Source organism: Sminthopsis crassicaudata, chromosome 3 (genome assembly GCF_048593235.1).
Source record: "Sminthopsis crassicaudata isolate SCR6 chromosome 3, ASM4859323v1, whole genome shotgun sequence".
NCBI lineage: Eukaryota > Metazoa > Chordata > Mammalia > Dasyuromorphia > Dasyuridae > Sminthopsis > Sminthopsis crassicaudata.
This window is the reverse complement of record NC_133619.1, coordinates 511434713-511451131: the sequence shown is the minus strand read 5'-3', so window position 1 is coordinate 511451131 and position 16419 is coordinate 511434713. Positions and strand designations below refer to the sequence as shown.

General features: G+C 38.5%; 1 protein-coding gene across 1 annotated transcript in view; it reads right to left on the bottom strand.

The window, feature by feature from the left end:
- Window positions 1–13045: 13045 nt before the first annotated feature.
- The window catches only part of PAAF1 (proteasomal ATPase associated factor 1), a 54827-nt gene continuing 51453 nt past the window's right edge, over window positions 13046–16419 (bottom strand). The window contains exon 12 of the mRNA XM_074304033.1: window positions 13046–13568. Within this exon, the coding sequence (XP_074160134.1) occupies window positions 13491–13568 (78 nt within the window). The 3' untranslated portion in view covers window positions 13046–13490. The remainder of the gene's footprint in view (window positions 13569–16419) is intronic.

Here is a 16419-nt window from a genome sequence, read left to right as displayed (position 1 = left end):
GGTTTCCTGGCTTCTCTAAGGCAGAGATGCTTCGCTCCCCTGGGACTCCCATCTCCAAACCCACCTGCCCTGCTCCTCCCCTGCTGTGCTCCCCGGGACTCCCATCCCCCTGCCCTGCTCCTTCCCCCCTGCTCAGTGCCCTGGGACTCCCATCCCCCTGCCCTGCTCCTCCCTTGTTGTGCTCCCCGGGACTCCCATCCCCCTGCCCTGCTCCTTCCCCCCTGCTCAGTGCCCTGGGACTCCTGTCCCCCTGCCCTGCTCCTCCCTTGTTGTGCTCCCCGGGACTCCCATCCCCCTGCCCTGCTCCTTCCCCCCTGCTCAGTGCCCTGGGACTCCGGTCCCCCTGCCCGCTCTTCCCCTCCTCCTCTCTTCCCCCTCTCCCCTCCCCCCCCACTATAAGCTGCAGGATGCAAGAGGAAAGAAGACTGAAAATAATGAGCAAACCGAGAGTAGGCGATTCTAGTCCTGGGCACCATTCAAGAAGGGAGGGAGGGCCCCGCTTAGAAAGGCTTAGGCAGCGAGGCTCATGGTCACCCTGTGCCCGCACATCCAGCAATGAAGTTTAACTCATTTCTAATACCACTGAATGGCTACAAAGGACTTTCATGAGTTTTACGCAGAGCGCCTCCACCACCATGTTTTGCACAAATGACCCAGGGGATGAAGTTCCCATGTGTGCCGCTGGTCAGGAACAGGGGGAAGCACAGCCCCTCCATTCCCTTTTGTCCTTTGCTACTGATATATAATAGAGGGGGTCCCAAAAGTCTTAGTGCAGTTTTAAGTTTTAATACATTTTTAATAATAATCCCATCCCAATCTATGTACATATACAGGTGCTTAGTGCAATTGAAAGATTATTAATTCCATGAATAGTAAGGATTAAAGTTAATACTGCATCAGAATCTTTGGGAAACAATGTATGTGTGTACGTATGTGTATGTGAGTGTGTATATATTTATGTACACAAATACAATTACAAAAATAGACAAACACAAATGGGGAGAGGGGGCTTCAGGCTTTATTATAAATCACCCTCTCCGATCTCTATTTATTTGTCGCATTTATAGCTTCCATTCTCTGTTTCACGGACACTGCTCTCTTCCAGTTACCAATGATCTCGTAATTAAGAGAAATTCTTATTCTTCTTGGCCTCTGCAGGCTTTGACAGTGAGCACCAGCTTCTTCTCTTGGATGCTCTCGGCTTTATAGGTTTGGGGGACACCATTCTCTCTTGGTTCCCTTTTCTACCTTACTGACTGCTCCTCCTCCGTCTCCTTTCCTGGGTTCTCAGCCAGAATATATCTTCTAACAGGGTTTCTGTCCTGGGGCCCTCTTGCCTTCTATCCTACTTCAGTTGGTCATCTCATCAGTTCTCCTAGATTTAATTATCATCTCTATGCTGATGAGTCTCAGATCTAATTATTTGACTTTTCTCTCTCACATCTCTTAACTGACTTTCAGATAACTCCAATTGAGTGTTCAGTGAACACCGAATATGCCCAAAACTAAACTCGTGTTTCCTCTGAATTTTTACCCCCTCTTCCTTCCCTATTACTGTAGTGGGCACCTGCATCTTTCCTCGTCCTTCAGTCTCACAACCTAAGAGAGATCCTGGATTCTCACTATTTCTCACTCCCCACATCTAATTTGTGTTAAGGCCTGTTGATTTTACCTTTGCGTAGTATTTTATTTTTTCCATATACATGCAAAGAATAGTTTTCAACACTGACCTTTGCAAAAATTTGTGCCCAAATTTTTCTCCCTCCTTCCTCAATTTCATCTTTCCCAAGACAACAAGCCAATTGATGTAGATTAAGTAATGCAATTCTTCTAAACATATTTCCAAATTTGTCATGTTGTGAAAGAAAAATCAGATCAAAAGGGAAAAAGAAAAGCATGAGAAAGAAAAAAAAAAACCACAACGTGAAAATACTATGCTTTGATCCACATTCAGTGTCCATGATTCTCTCTCTGGATGTGAATGGCTCTTTCTACACAAGTCTATTAAAATTGCCTGGAATCATCTCATTGTTGAAAAAAGGCAAGTCTATAATAGCTGATTGTTGCATAATCTTTTTGTTGCTGTGTACAGTGTTCTCCTGGTTCTGCTCCTTTCACTCAGCATCAGTTGATGTATTCTCTCCAGGCCTTTCTGAAATCATCCTGCTGATCATTCCTTACAGAGCAATAATATTCCATACATGTGGGTCCCTTTCCCTCCTTTAATATCTCTTTGGGATATAAGCCCAGTAGTAGCACTGCTGGGTCAAAGGGTATGCACAGTTTGATAACTTTTTGAGCATAGTTCCAAATTGCTCTCCAGAATGGCTGGATGTATTCGCAGTTCCACCAGCAATGTATCAGTGTCCCTGTTTTCCCACACCCCCTCCAATTTATCAGTTTTCTGTCATCTTAGCCAATCTAAGAGGTTGAGGTGGTACCCTACACTGCCACACTCTGGCACAGGCCCTCGCCACCTCATGGCTGACTTCAAAGGGCAGGAAGAAGCTTTCTGCTTAGATAAGGGAGGTGGGGTAAGTCAGCAGTCACTTTCCTCTCTGCCTCCAGTCTCTGGAAAGGGGAATAACTCTCAGGGGGCCATTTCATCCAAACTGGGTTCATCAAGTGGTGTAGGGGCTGCACCTCCCGCCCCCATGCTTATGCAGCTTACAGTTCTCTTAGTCTTTCTGGAGGCCAGGACTGGTTAGGAAACAAGTTGGGGGGGTGGATACCCCACAAACATCTGAGCTTTTCTCTGTGTCTCTCACTTCCTCTGCCTTCTTCCCCAAATGATCCACTAACCAATTCCTGTTATCTCTGTCAAAAGACCCAGAGTTTCTCTCCAAAACATCCAAAATGTTGTGCTTGCAAAGTACTTACAGATAAAGATATTGAGATTTAGAGAAGAGGGAAGTGAGTGGCCCAGGGTTATTCAATCAGTGCAGAGTAAGGCCTTTTGGGGTACACTGAAATAAATCCTGCTTAGGGAGCCAGAAGTTCTGGGTTCCGGTCTTACCTCTATCCATGTAGTTCACGGACCCTTGCTTTCTTCAGAAAGGATAGGTTGTACTGGGTAATCTCTAAGATCTCTTCCATCTCTAAATTCTATGATCCTCTTATCTGATCCTAACACTGAGTCACTGCTAATGAACTTGACAAAATGACTGAGCAGGAAGAAGAACAGAGTAACTCCCCCACATCGACTGGTCTAAGAATGCCAAACCGTGATCTAAAATCACTTTTTATCATTTTTACAGCCCAAGATCATGAATTGGACCTACTGGCCAGTGACCATGGAAAGAGGCTCAAAGTGTCACCAGGCCAGCAGCAAGGATGTGCCCAGAGCTGGTCTCAGGCTGGGTCCCCACTCAAGGAAGCAGTACAGGTCTCTCAGAAGGGACGGGAACACAAACTCAGCTCCCAGAGCTCCTGGGCAATCATGAGCGTCAGAGCAGACTTTGGGCGCAAGGCCAGGCTCAGAACAGGTCTATGTCAGCAGTCCAGTTCCTCCTCAGAGCCGGAAGGACCCACGGGCTGGGCCAGCCGTATGCAGTGCTCTGAACTTACTGATTCTTCCTGCCAGATGACAAGGGCAAGGGCTTAGAAATCCCAGAAGGGCAACCATCAAACCATGGCCTTGATATGATTGCATAGGCTGGCTTAAAGTTTGTAGCTCCCTGGCTCAAGTTACCCCTGCAATCCTAAGAAAAACATCAATATCTGACGTAGACAGCATCAGGACCTCAAGTCAGACATGCCAGGACTCCTCCAGATCACCACAAGTCTACCTTAAGTGCATAGACTTATGACAAAAATCCCAGAAAGAAAGGCTGGAGGAATGAGAAAAGAGAAAAAGACTAAGAAAAAGACTCAGGATACAAATCCAAAAGAGAATAATTCCAAAATACCTATAAGTAAAGTCTCAAAGAAAAATAGGGCTTGGCCACAATATCAATTAAAATTGGTAGGAAAAAATAGAACAAAAGGTATTTTTTTTAAAGTTCAAATTATATTATTAAATAAGAGTGACAGAGGAAAGAATTGGAAAGAAATGAGAACTTTGGCAGAAAGATTTGGAGAGAAGTAATAGCTTAGAAGCAGTCCTTCAATAACAGATTCCTTTAATATTGACAAGTACCAAACACAAGATAATGATTACACAAGAAGAGAAATATTAAAACAAAGTCACAAAATTGAAAAAAAAAAAAAGAAAACATTGAGACATTGAATGAAATGAGAAGGAAATTAAAGAAGTATTTATTAAGCTCCTACTATATGCCAGGTACTTTGGGGAATGTTTTACAAATATTGTCTCATTTGTTTCTGACAATAGCCCTGAGAATTGTTCCCATTTTGCAATTGAGGAAAATGAAGTCAGATCTTAAGTGACTTGTCCAAGACTATATAGCTAATATATATCTGCTGCCAGATTTGAATTAAGGTCTTTCTGGCTCCAAATCTAGTGCTCTTAACCTGAAAAACAGATCAAGAAGAGATAAAATAAGAATCACTGAACTACCTGAAAGTCATGGCCCAAAAAACCCAAACTGTATAACATAATTCAGGAAATCATGAAAGAAAACTGACTAGATATGTTAGAATAAGAGAGCAAAGTGAAAATAGAAAATGCTGATTACCTTCTGAAAGAAATCCAGAATGAAACTCCCAGTAATATCATAGCCAAAATTCAGTTTTCAGGTTAGAGATAAAGTAACTCAAGCAGCTTGAAAGAAAGAATTCAAGTTCTGAAGAACTACAGTCAGGATCACATAGTCACACAGCAGCTACTACTTTAAAGAAGTAGAAAGCATGGATTATGATTTTTCAAGAGTCAAAAGATCATAGATTATAATCCATCAAAATAAAGTATAACTGGGGAGATGGGGTGAAGGGGGGGAAGGGAAAAGGGACCCTTAATAACATAAGGGACAACTTATTTCTGATAAAAGATCAAGGTTTGAAAATACAAACACTGACCTTAAAAGAAATATAAGAAGGTAAAAGTGAACAGTAGGAAAATATTTTTTATATAAGAATAAAGCATTTTTTGTGATATATGAAAGTAATGGAATATTATTGTTCTCTAAAAAATGATGAACAAGATGATTTTAGAAAGCCCTGGAGAGATTTACATGAATTGATGCTGAGCAAAATAGGAATATATGGTATACAGTAACAGCAAGAATGTGCAATGATTTATTATAAAAGACTTGGTTCTTCTCAGTGTTCTGTGATCCAAGGCAATCCCACATCACAAAAAAAGTTTTTTGCATCCACAAAAAAACTAAGACGACTAAATGTAAATCAATACAAACTATGTTCACTTCTTTTTTTCTGATTTTTTCTCTGCCGTGATTTTCCTGTTTTTTCTGATTTCTCTCTCCCAACATGATTCAGAAAAAAATATGTATTAAAAATAAAATTAAAATTAAAAAAATAATAAAGCATTTACTTTTTAATACAAATGGAATGATACAATCCTAGAAGGAGTCAAATAAGATAGGATTTTTGCTTTGATATTAAAAGAAGGGAGGGCAAGAAAGGATACATGGGGAAGAAAAGGGGAGATATGGGAGTTTATTATCTCATATAAATAGGAGGCATTATATATAATAGAAGGTATTTGTATAGATTTGAGAAATCTATATAAATAAGGAGTAGGGGGAGTAAGTATCAGAAACTTGCTTTCATCTGAACAGGTCAAAAGAGGAAAGAACATGCAAACACATTTAATAGCAATAATAATTGCTAACATTTAAATAGATCCTACAATATGTCAGGCATTGTGCTAAGCACTTGTCAAATATTTCATTTTATCCTCACAACAACCCTATAAGGTAGATGTTATTATAAGGCCCATTTTACAGTTGAGGAAACTGTGGTAAACAGATTGTGACTTACCCAGGGTCATACAATTAATAGGATTTTCTTCCATTTTTTTCAATTTTGTGATTTTGTTTTAATATTTATTATTTAATATTTATTTTTATAATTTAATTATATATATAATTTTATAATTTAATATTTAATTTTTAATTTAAATTGTTTATTTAAATATTTAATATTTCTTGTGTATGAAGTAGAATTTGAAGTCAGATCTTCCTGACTTCAGTGCCAGTGCTTTATCCATTAGGGATAAGGAGAAAGAAATAGGGGAAAGGGAAAAAAAAATAAGAGGAGGAATAAGAACAAGATTCCTTATTCCAAGGAATAAGAGCTAATCTATTAGACATAAGTAAACTATATTCAAAGAGGGGATTTTGGCAAGGAATTTAAAAGGTTAAGGACCCTTGTGAGAGTCAATCAGGGAAGAGAAGGAGAGTGGAATCTGTTTGCATAAAACAAGGAATACTGGTACTGAGCACACTCCTATGCCATAATCCTCTTCTAACTACAAAGGGGTTGGGAAGCAAAGAAAGAGAAAGGTGTAAGAGAATAGGTTAAAGGTAAATACACAATTAGTGATCATAGTGTGAATGTAAAGTGGATAAACTCATAAGAAGGATAAATTACATAAAATGGAAAAGAACAGCAGGATAATTTCAGACAAAGCAACAGCAAAATTAAAGTTGATTTTATTTTATTTTATTTTTGAGACTGGGGTTAAGTGACTAGCCCAGGGTCACATAGCTAGGAAGTGTTAAGTGTCTGAGACTAGATTTGAACTCAGGTCCTCCTGAATTCAAGGCTGGTGCTCTATCCACTGCGCCACCTAGCAGCCCCTCCAAGCATCAGTATTATAAAAAACAAAAACGGTTAGTTTTTGAGAGACAGTTGAGGTTAAGTTACTTGCTCAGGGTCACACAAGTTAAGGGTCAGAGGTTGGATTTGAATTCAGGTTCTCCTGATTATCCATTGAATAAACAATTTTGAAAGACTAAAACTCATTGGTGCTAATTGATTAGATGGAATTGGTGTGCTAGTAGTGGCTAATGCTGGGTAGCTAATAGTGAGGTGAACACAAAATGGGAGCTCAAGCCAATAGCATTGAAAAATTGTTATCCCCAGGAAAAGATAATGATGAATATTGGAGGGAATGTGGGAAAACTGGGATTATACATTCCATCCATGTGAATGGATCCAGCCATTCTGGAGAGCAATTTGGAACTATGCTCAAAGAGTTATCAAACTGTGCATACCCTTTGACCCAGCAGTGTTAGCAGTGTTACCACTGGGCTTATATCCCAAAGAGATTTTAAAGCAGGGAAAGAGACCTATATGTGCAAGAAGAATGTGCAAAAGAAGCTAAAAAAGGTAACTGAAAAAAATAATACACTAAAATTTAGAATTAACAAATGGAAGTGAATTATTCAATAAGACTTCAAGAATCAAACAAAAACAAAAAAAAAAATGAAAAAATAGAAGAAAATATGAAATATCTCCTAGGAAAAACAATTGACCTGGAAAATAGATCTAGGAGAGACAGTCTAAGGATTATTGGATTTCCTGAAAGCCATGATGAAAAAAAAGAACCTAGACATTATCTTATAGGAAATAAAAAAAGAAAACTGACCTGATATTTTAGAATCAGAAGGTAAAATAGCCATTGAAAGAATTCACCAATCACTTCCTGAAAGAGACCCAAAATTAAATCCCCAAGGAATATCGAGGCTAAATTTCAGAACTATTGCACCAAGGAAAAGATATTTCAAGCAGCCAGAAAGAAACAATTTAAATATCAAAGAGCCACAATTGGGATTACCCAGCAGGACTTAGCAGCTTCCACTTTAAAGGATCAAAGGGCCTGGAATCTGATATTCCAAAAGGCAAAGGAACTTGTTGACTGAAGCCAGTTCCCAATGGTCTTGTGATGAAGAGAGCCCTCTGCACCCAGAGAGAGGACTGTGGGAACTGAGTGTGGAACACAACATGGTATTCTCACTCTTTTTGTTATTGTTCTCTTGCATTTTGATTTCTTACTCACTTTCTTTTTTTTAAAATCTGATTTCTCTGAAAGTGTTCCAAATTAATCAGAGAAATGCAAATTAAGACAACTCTGAGATACCACCACACACCGTCAGATTGGTTATAATGACAGGGAAAGATGATGCGCCACGTTGGAGGGGATGTACTGATACATTGTTGATGGAATTGTGAACACATCCAGTCATTCTGGAGAGCAATTTGGAATTATACTCAAAAAGTTATCAAATTGTGCATATCCTTTGATCCAGCAGTATTACTACTGGCCTTATATCCCAAAGAGATCTTAAAGAAAGGAAAGGGACCCATATGTACAAAAATGTTTGTGGCAGCCCTTTATGTAGTGGCCAGAAACTGGAAACTGAAGGGATGCCCATCAATTGGAGAATGGCTGAATAAGTTATGGTCTATGAATGTTATAGAATATTATTGTTCTATAAGAAATGACCAGCAGGATGATTTCAGAGAGGCCTAGAGAGACTTACATGAAGTGATGCTGAGTGAAATGAGAGCATCATTATACACTTCAACAATGATACTGTATGAGGATGTATTCTGATGGAAGTAGATATCTTCGACAAAGAGAAGATCTAATTCAGTTCCAATTGATCAATGATGGACAGAACCAGCTACACCCAGAGAAGGAATACTGGGAAATGAGTGTAAACTGTTTGTATTTTTGTTTCTCTTCCCAGGTTATTTTTACCTTCTGAATCCAATTCTTTTTGTGCAACAAGAGAACTGTATGGTTCTACACACATATATTGTATCTAGGATATATTTAACATGTATAAGACTACCTGCCATCTAGGGGAGGGGGTGGAGGGAGGGAAGAGAAAAGTCAGAACAGAAGTGAGTGCAAGGGATAATGTTGTAAAAAATTACCCAGGCATATGTTCTGTCAATAAAAAGTTATAATAAAAAAAGAAAAAAATTAATTGGGCATTGATAGTGTTTTTATTTCTACCAAGAACTGCTTATTCTTACCTTTTCATGCAATTGTGGCAGCTTCTCAGAGAAACCACTAATCTTTTTATCTGACTCAGTTCCCAGCCTTCTTAGAGCCAATGACTTTAAATGAAAAGGTTTTTTTTTTTCCTCTGCATGTCCAGCACTAGTTGTAGTTTGTTGTTGTCATTAAGCATCCAATAAATGCTTAATAAAAGTTTCCTGAATTATTCACTTCAACATAATTTTGGTTAAGTATAGACCTAGTTAGTTTCACTATCAGATAGCAAGGATGCACTTGTTAGGCAAAATCCTGCCTGGCTACTCTTTAAGGGAAGGCAGTGCCCCCAACGGAGGGTTAGGCAACTAGAGCAATGTCCTAGGATGTGGATTTGTGTAACATGCCCTCCTGGCAGTAACAATTACTACTCTGTCCTAGGCCCAACAGAGTACCTTTGACCACTGACCCAAATTTGCAGTGTTAACTCTACCTGGCTCTCCTCCTCTGAGGCCTTCAAAGGTCTCTGGCCATGATTTCTTGAATCTATAGTTTAATAACCGGTAGCGCACTTAAGAACAGCCACGTGTAATCTTAAAAGTCTTTATTATACCTACTCACATATGCCCTGACTTGATGCCCTGACTTGTTAACTCCTTACCTCTCACAGCTCCATCAACTTGGCTCAGCTACCCCAGGCTAGGGAGCCAGGTTAAAGAGAGCGACTGCTGTCTGCAGTAGGCTTATAAAGGGCCTGTGAGGACACAAGCACAGCCAACCAGCGAGAGAGCCGTCACCCATTACGAAGCTATCTCAATATGGACAGGATCCCACCCACAGGACAGTCCTATATCCACAGAGAATACTTCTGGGCCACTCAAATCTTCTGTTGCGCTGTGCCTGCCCATTTAAAGGGCCCTTACAATCCCTTGTTTTGTGGGAACCGCATCCTTACAGATTTGTGTTCCTCTTCTTTGGGGCCCACCTTCACCCAATTTGCTCCTTTACGTAGCTCTAGGCTAGAACCCCAGGGTTCCATTTTCTAAGAACTTCCTTCCTTCATTCAGCACAGTATATAACAGCATATAGTGGTACATGGTAGGCACTTAATAAGTGCTGACTGACTCCTGGCTCACCATAACTCAACTGCCAACACCTGTGGGAAACTCCCTTCGAGCCTGGGGCCTCCTCAGCCTAGTGTATCTATACATCTGGCTCTAAAATCCTCATCATACTCTCTTGTATTGCTGAGTTCCTCCTGAGGGGGGGGTGTTTCCGTTTGGAGGAGGGGCTCAGAGGAGCCAGCCTTTGTTTCCATCCAACCTGTGCTTTTGGTTTTCTGGACTGTAGTCCCATCTTCTTTATACCTCTGTTATCTGTGTTGCTTTTCCCAAACAAGCTCCCTTAGGACAGAATCCTTGGTGGTCTGGATTTGTATCCTTATTGTAGCACAGTGCCTGCTAGTTGTAGGAGGCACTTGAGTTTGTTGTTTGCCTGCCACTTCACTTTCTGCCTCTTGTAAGGGTCTGGGCTCAATTGTAGAATTAAAGGCTGGATTCTAAAGGATGGACCAACCCTGCTCCTGAGCTATTTTGCGGGGCTCTGGTGGCTATAATCCTATCCTTCCTTGCTTTAATGTGATAGCTACTTAATTTTGTGAAATCCTAACTGTATTTGAATGATTTCTTTCTGGCTGTTTGAGGTATTTTCTCTCTGATCTGAGCATTCTGGAATTTGGCTGTATTCCTGAGACTTTTGGGATCAATTTGATTTCTATTTTACCCTGTACTTGTAGGATATTAGGGTAGTTTTTCTTGATGATTTCTTGAAATATGAGCTTTGATCATGCCCTTCAAGTAATCCAATAATTATTTTCCCTCAGTCTATTTGCCAGATTAGTCATATTTCCCCCTCTATATTTTCATTTGCTTTTCTTTCTTGATGTCTCATGGAGTCATTAACTTCCACTTACCCAATTTTAATTTTTAAGGAATTATTTCATTCAGTGAGCTTTTACACCTTTTTTCTACTTGGTCAATTCTGTTTTTTAAGGCATTATTTTCTTCAGTATTTTCTGTGCTTCTTTTACTAGGTTGTCTTTTCATAATTTTCTTCCTTTATATGAACAATTTTCAGATGAAGAAATTAAAGCCATTTTAGTCATATGAAAAAATCATCTAAATCACTATTGATTAGAAAAATATAAATAAAAACAACTGAGTTTGATTGTAATGGAATATTATTCTATAAGAAATGATGAGCAGAGTGATTTCATAAAAACCTGGAAAGACTTACATGAATTGATGATGAATAAAGTGAGCAGAACCAGGAGTACATTGCACTCACTAATAACAAAATTATGTGATGATCAACTGGGATGGACTTGGATTCAAGACATTCCAATAGACTTGGGATGGAAAGTGTCATTCACATCCAGAGAGAGAACTATATTTGCTTTATTTTCCTTTCTTGTGTTTTTTTTTTTCTTTTTGATCTGATTTTGTGTGTGTGTGTGTGCAGCCATGACAAACATGTAAATATGTTTAGAAGAATTGGACACGTCTAACCCTTATTGGATTGCTTGCTATCTTGGAGAGGAAGGAGGGGAAACGAGAGGGCAAAATATTTGGAACACAAGTTTTTGCAAAGGTGAATGTTAAACTATCTGAATGAATTTAGAAAAATAAAATACCACTAAAATAAAATCATTTTCTTCCTTTGATTTAATTTCTTTACCTAATTTTTTTCTCTGTCACTTATTTAAATTTGGAAATCATTTTTTAGCTTTTCTGAGAATTCTTTTTGGGCTTGTGTCCAATCCCTACTTTTTCTTTAAGGCTTTACTTTTGGCTGTCTTGATTTTATAGTCATCTGAGTTTGTATCTTGAACTTCCTTGTCACCAAAATAGCTTTTATAGTCACCCTATTTTTTTTTTTTTTTTACTCATTTTTCCACCCTATTTCTTGATTTGGAACTTTATATAAATGTTAGGCTCTATCCTATCTATACCATATCTGTACAGGTTGTTTGAGAAATCATTGAGAACAGGATCTCTTACCTTTCTTTGTATGCCCAGGGCTTGCTTAGCACAATTTCTAGCACATGGAAAGTGCTTAATAAATGTTCATTGACTGGTCCACTGACCATTCTACCTTCCTCACACCTCCAGCCTCTGGCCCTTTAATATCCATTAGGAAATGATAGGAATCTGCACTAAGATCCCTGATTCCTCATTTGTTAAGAGCATTTGAGAATAGATTAAGATGGGTTTTACTATTTAGTAATTAATTGCCTAGTTTTGCTGATTTTATCTCCTTAATACTATGTTAGCCCAGGTTCTCATCACCACCTCCTTGAGCCATTACAATTGTTTCCTAACTATTCTCCCTAACTCCACCACTCTTCTAATTCATCTCCTATAAAGCTTCTAAGATGACATTGCTAAAATTCAATGTTACTTCCATGTTGAATAAATTACAATAGTTTCTTTTACTTCTAAGATCAAATTTAGATTCCTTAGGTTAAGAATTTAAACTTCTTTAAACCTAATTCCAGTCTGCCATACTAAGTTTATTATAAATTACTGTCCTTAAGGCTCTCTTTGATCCAAACAGATCTTCTTCCTATTCCTCATATGACATTCCATTTCCTATCTTTGTACAGGCCATCCCCCATACTAAAATTCATTTCCTCTTCATCTCCACCTGTTAAAAACCCTACTTTCCTGCAAAGCTCAACTTAAATACCACTTTCTATAGGAGGCCTGTCCTGACCCTTTTAACTGCTAGTGCTTCTCCCAAAAACCACTGTCTCATTTTTTATATACTTATTTTCATACAATCTATCTCAACAATCAATATAAGCAACTTGAAGCTTTTTTATTGTATCATTTTTGGTATTCATAGTCCCCAGCTACGTCATCATACAGAAGGAACTTAAAACATCTGGTGTGTGTTTGATCACATAATCTAAACCCCACATCTCTCTTTTTTTTTTAAACAAATAAAGAAAGTTCAATCAAGACAGAAAAAGGGACTTGCCCAAAGTCACACAACTAATAGGAATCACTAGAGTTGGAACTCAAGAACCTGTTTTCAAATCTAAGACCACTATGCTTTTCAGCCTTAGAGCTACAAGAAATCTTGTCAGCAAATATGAAACAAGGTTTCTCCTGATGTTTTCAAATACTTCTCCTTTATTTCCTTTGTGGAGGGCTGACTGATTCTCTGCTTCAACAGACACATCCAATAGATTTGATGCCTCAGAAAACTGAACTGCACACACACAGTGGATAAAGTCCTGCAGAGAGAAGGGCTCCCCTTCTGCATCTCTGGGGCCAGGTTAACCGTTGAATGGAGAGAACAGGGATGCGCTGACTGTGGTGCAGGGGAAAGGAGGAGTGAATATTAATACAGATAGAAATTACATGTTTGGTCAGATCCAAGTGGCCAAAGGTCACATGGAGGGCGATATTTGGGTCTCTCTAGCCCTGTGAACAGAGCTCTAGCACGCTTGTGTGGCCAGGGTAGAGGGTTTAGGGTCCCGTGAAGCCAGTGGTGTCTCGGCTCCCTGGTGATGAAGGATTCTGGTTTCTGACCAATCACTCAGCTGTTTGAGTCGTCAGAGGTCAGAGAGCTGATACCGGCGCACGAGACCATCTCGACAGCAGGTGTAGATCTGCTTCTCCCATGTGGACACCTAAAAAGCAAGCATTTATAGCTAGTGAGAAAGTTGGGATTCTACTGTTTCTACCTAAACATAGTTACTCCACCAGGAATAGCCAACAGCTATTCCTATAGTTACTGTGTACTGTATTGTTTACAAAGAGCATCTCCTTACAACATGCCACGGAGGAAGGAGGGGGAGGAATGACAGTATCTTGTCCTCATTTTCCTGAAGAGAAAATAATATTTATGAAGGGCAACTGATGGTAGCACAGCTAGTAAATGCCAGACTCAGAATCTGAATGTCTTATGATTTCAAGTCTAATGCTTTTTCCACTGAGCCATTTTGTTTCTCAAATCCTTTTAAAAGATAATTTTTATTATATATTTAATTAACCATAACAAACATTACATCATACAAAATCGTTCTGTAAGCAAAAAAAGAGAAAACTATGTAGGAAACAATGAACTTCTGTTTCATTTTGTTTAGAAGTTCATACATATTATGTTTAAAACGGGTGTACTTTTATAACCCACTTACTGTCTTAGAGAAAGGAGAGGAAAGAGAGGGAGAAAAAATTTAGAACTCAAGATCTTACAAAAATGGATGTTGAAAACTATCCTTACATGTAATTATAATTGGAAAAAATAAAATATTAAGTGAAAAAGAAAAAGTGAAAAGTATGTGATATACATAGTGTTTTAATTTTCATGAAGCACTTTATATAATTTAATCTCCTTTAATCCTGTTATCCATTTTATTTTATTATTATTATTTTTTACATTCTAAAAGTTCACATTAAATTCAGTAAAGTAGCAATTAGACTGCCCTCTTTGAAAAAATCTTTGTTTTCTCTGAAGACAGGAAAATAGGAAATATAATTACAGACACTTAGAAGTACAAGGACCTCTGAGACCACCCAATCTGACCTACTTTCTGCTTCTCCTCTAACACAACATTTAATCAATGATCATCCAATTTCCATATGATCTCTAGGAATGTGGATTACCATCGCCCAGGGCAGCACATTCTACTTTTGGATTGCATTAGTATGAGGTTTGTTCTTTTATCAAGCTGAACTCTTCTCTTACTTCTTCTGTATTACTCCTAATTTCATTTTCTGGGGTTAAACAGATCAAAACTGATCGATTTTCCCATGGCAATTCAGCAAGTAGTAGAAAACACTTAGTATGGCCTTACTAGGTTTGTTCATCTTAGAGATAAATATACTTTGTTTCTTCAACCAATTTTCATACCCTAGTTATACTTTGTGATATCCCCTGATTCACTATGGTCCTAGGCTGCTTATTTCCTGCTTCTATATTCTGCTTTTGGACCCAGTCTCTACAACAATCTCTCCCATGCCTTTTATCTACTTCCAGGACATTCTTCTTCCTCTGCCTATGAATTCAATGCCTACTTCACTGTTTCTCTCCTCTATACAATTTTTGCACTCATACATAAGGACTTCAACATTCATGTTGATGCTCTCAAATACCCTAAATTTTCAATTCTTCAATCCTCCTATAGCTAGTCTGTATCAGCAACACACAATAGTGATCACACCGGTGATTTTGCTATCACTCACAAATATTTCACAGCTTTGGTCAAGAACTCTGAAATTCCTTTCTCTGAACATTACCTCCTATTATTTCATCCTTTCCTTCTGCCTTGCTTTTCCTAAATGTACTCTTCATTATCACAGTTATCTCCAATCTTTTCACCTATCAGTAATTTTCCAGGCTATCATCCCTACATTCTCCTCCCCTCCTCCTCTATATTTCTTAGTAAACAAGCTTCACTTTACACAATTGCCTACTGAATTTCTTGCTTCCTACTACTACCCACTGTTCATGCCTTGCTAAATCCCAATCCTAGATTATTTCCACAATTTACCTGCTCCACTCCTAGTTTTGGGCTGCTAAATGGAACTAGAGAAAGTCAAGAAACTGCTGAGTCTATCACAAATTTATGTTATCTAATTTCAATTGGCATTTACTGAAATAGGTCATCTTTATATTTGTCCCTAATTAAACTCTCTACCATATTCACCATAGGAATTATTGAAATTTTTTTCTTCTTCACAAGTCTTCCATAGAACTCCCTCCTTCACTCTCTCAGTTGACTACCTAGCCTCATCCAAGACACCTCATCCAAATTTCCAGATGACATGGAAATCTCTGTAAGTAAACCTCAAAGAAAAATGCAGCTTGAGTACAAGTCCAACAAGAATTCCTAGAAGAGTCAAAGCAAGAGTTGAAGGAGCTAAAAAATTATTAAATTATTAACAATTAAAAACCAAATGGATTATACACTGAAAAATTATAAATGACTTAGCTATTCTCAGCAATACAATGATTTAAAACAACCCCAAAAAGGACTCATGATGAAAAAAATATCTCTGACTCCAGAGGAAGAATTGATGTTGTTTGACTACAGACTGAAGCAGGCTTAATCTCCATCTCTTGAGGCTTCTTTCTGATGCCCCATCCAGGTCCTCTCTTTGTCCCCAAGGTCTACAACGGTAACTCCCAGAGCCCCTGCATGCTTTTACCAGCCCCCTCTCCAGTATCTGTATATTTCTCTGTCCAGTTCCCTAAACCTGGAAAAATGACTCACTTGCCTTTCTTGATCAGAATTCAATCTGGTATATTCTAGCAAGTTTCAAGCCATCCTGGTTTCTGAACTCTCTATATATTCCAACTTATCAAAATTATTACTAAAATCTAGGTCTACAAGCCTTCAATTGTGGAGATCCACTTGACAGGATTATTGCATGGAAAACAATTCTAAACTTTTAAATATTATGGAGTGAGAATTATTGCTTTTATTATTATTGTTATTCTAGGAACTGAGAGACAATCAACAATCACCAAACACATGG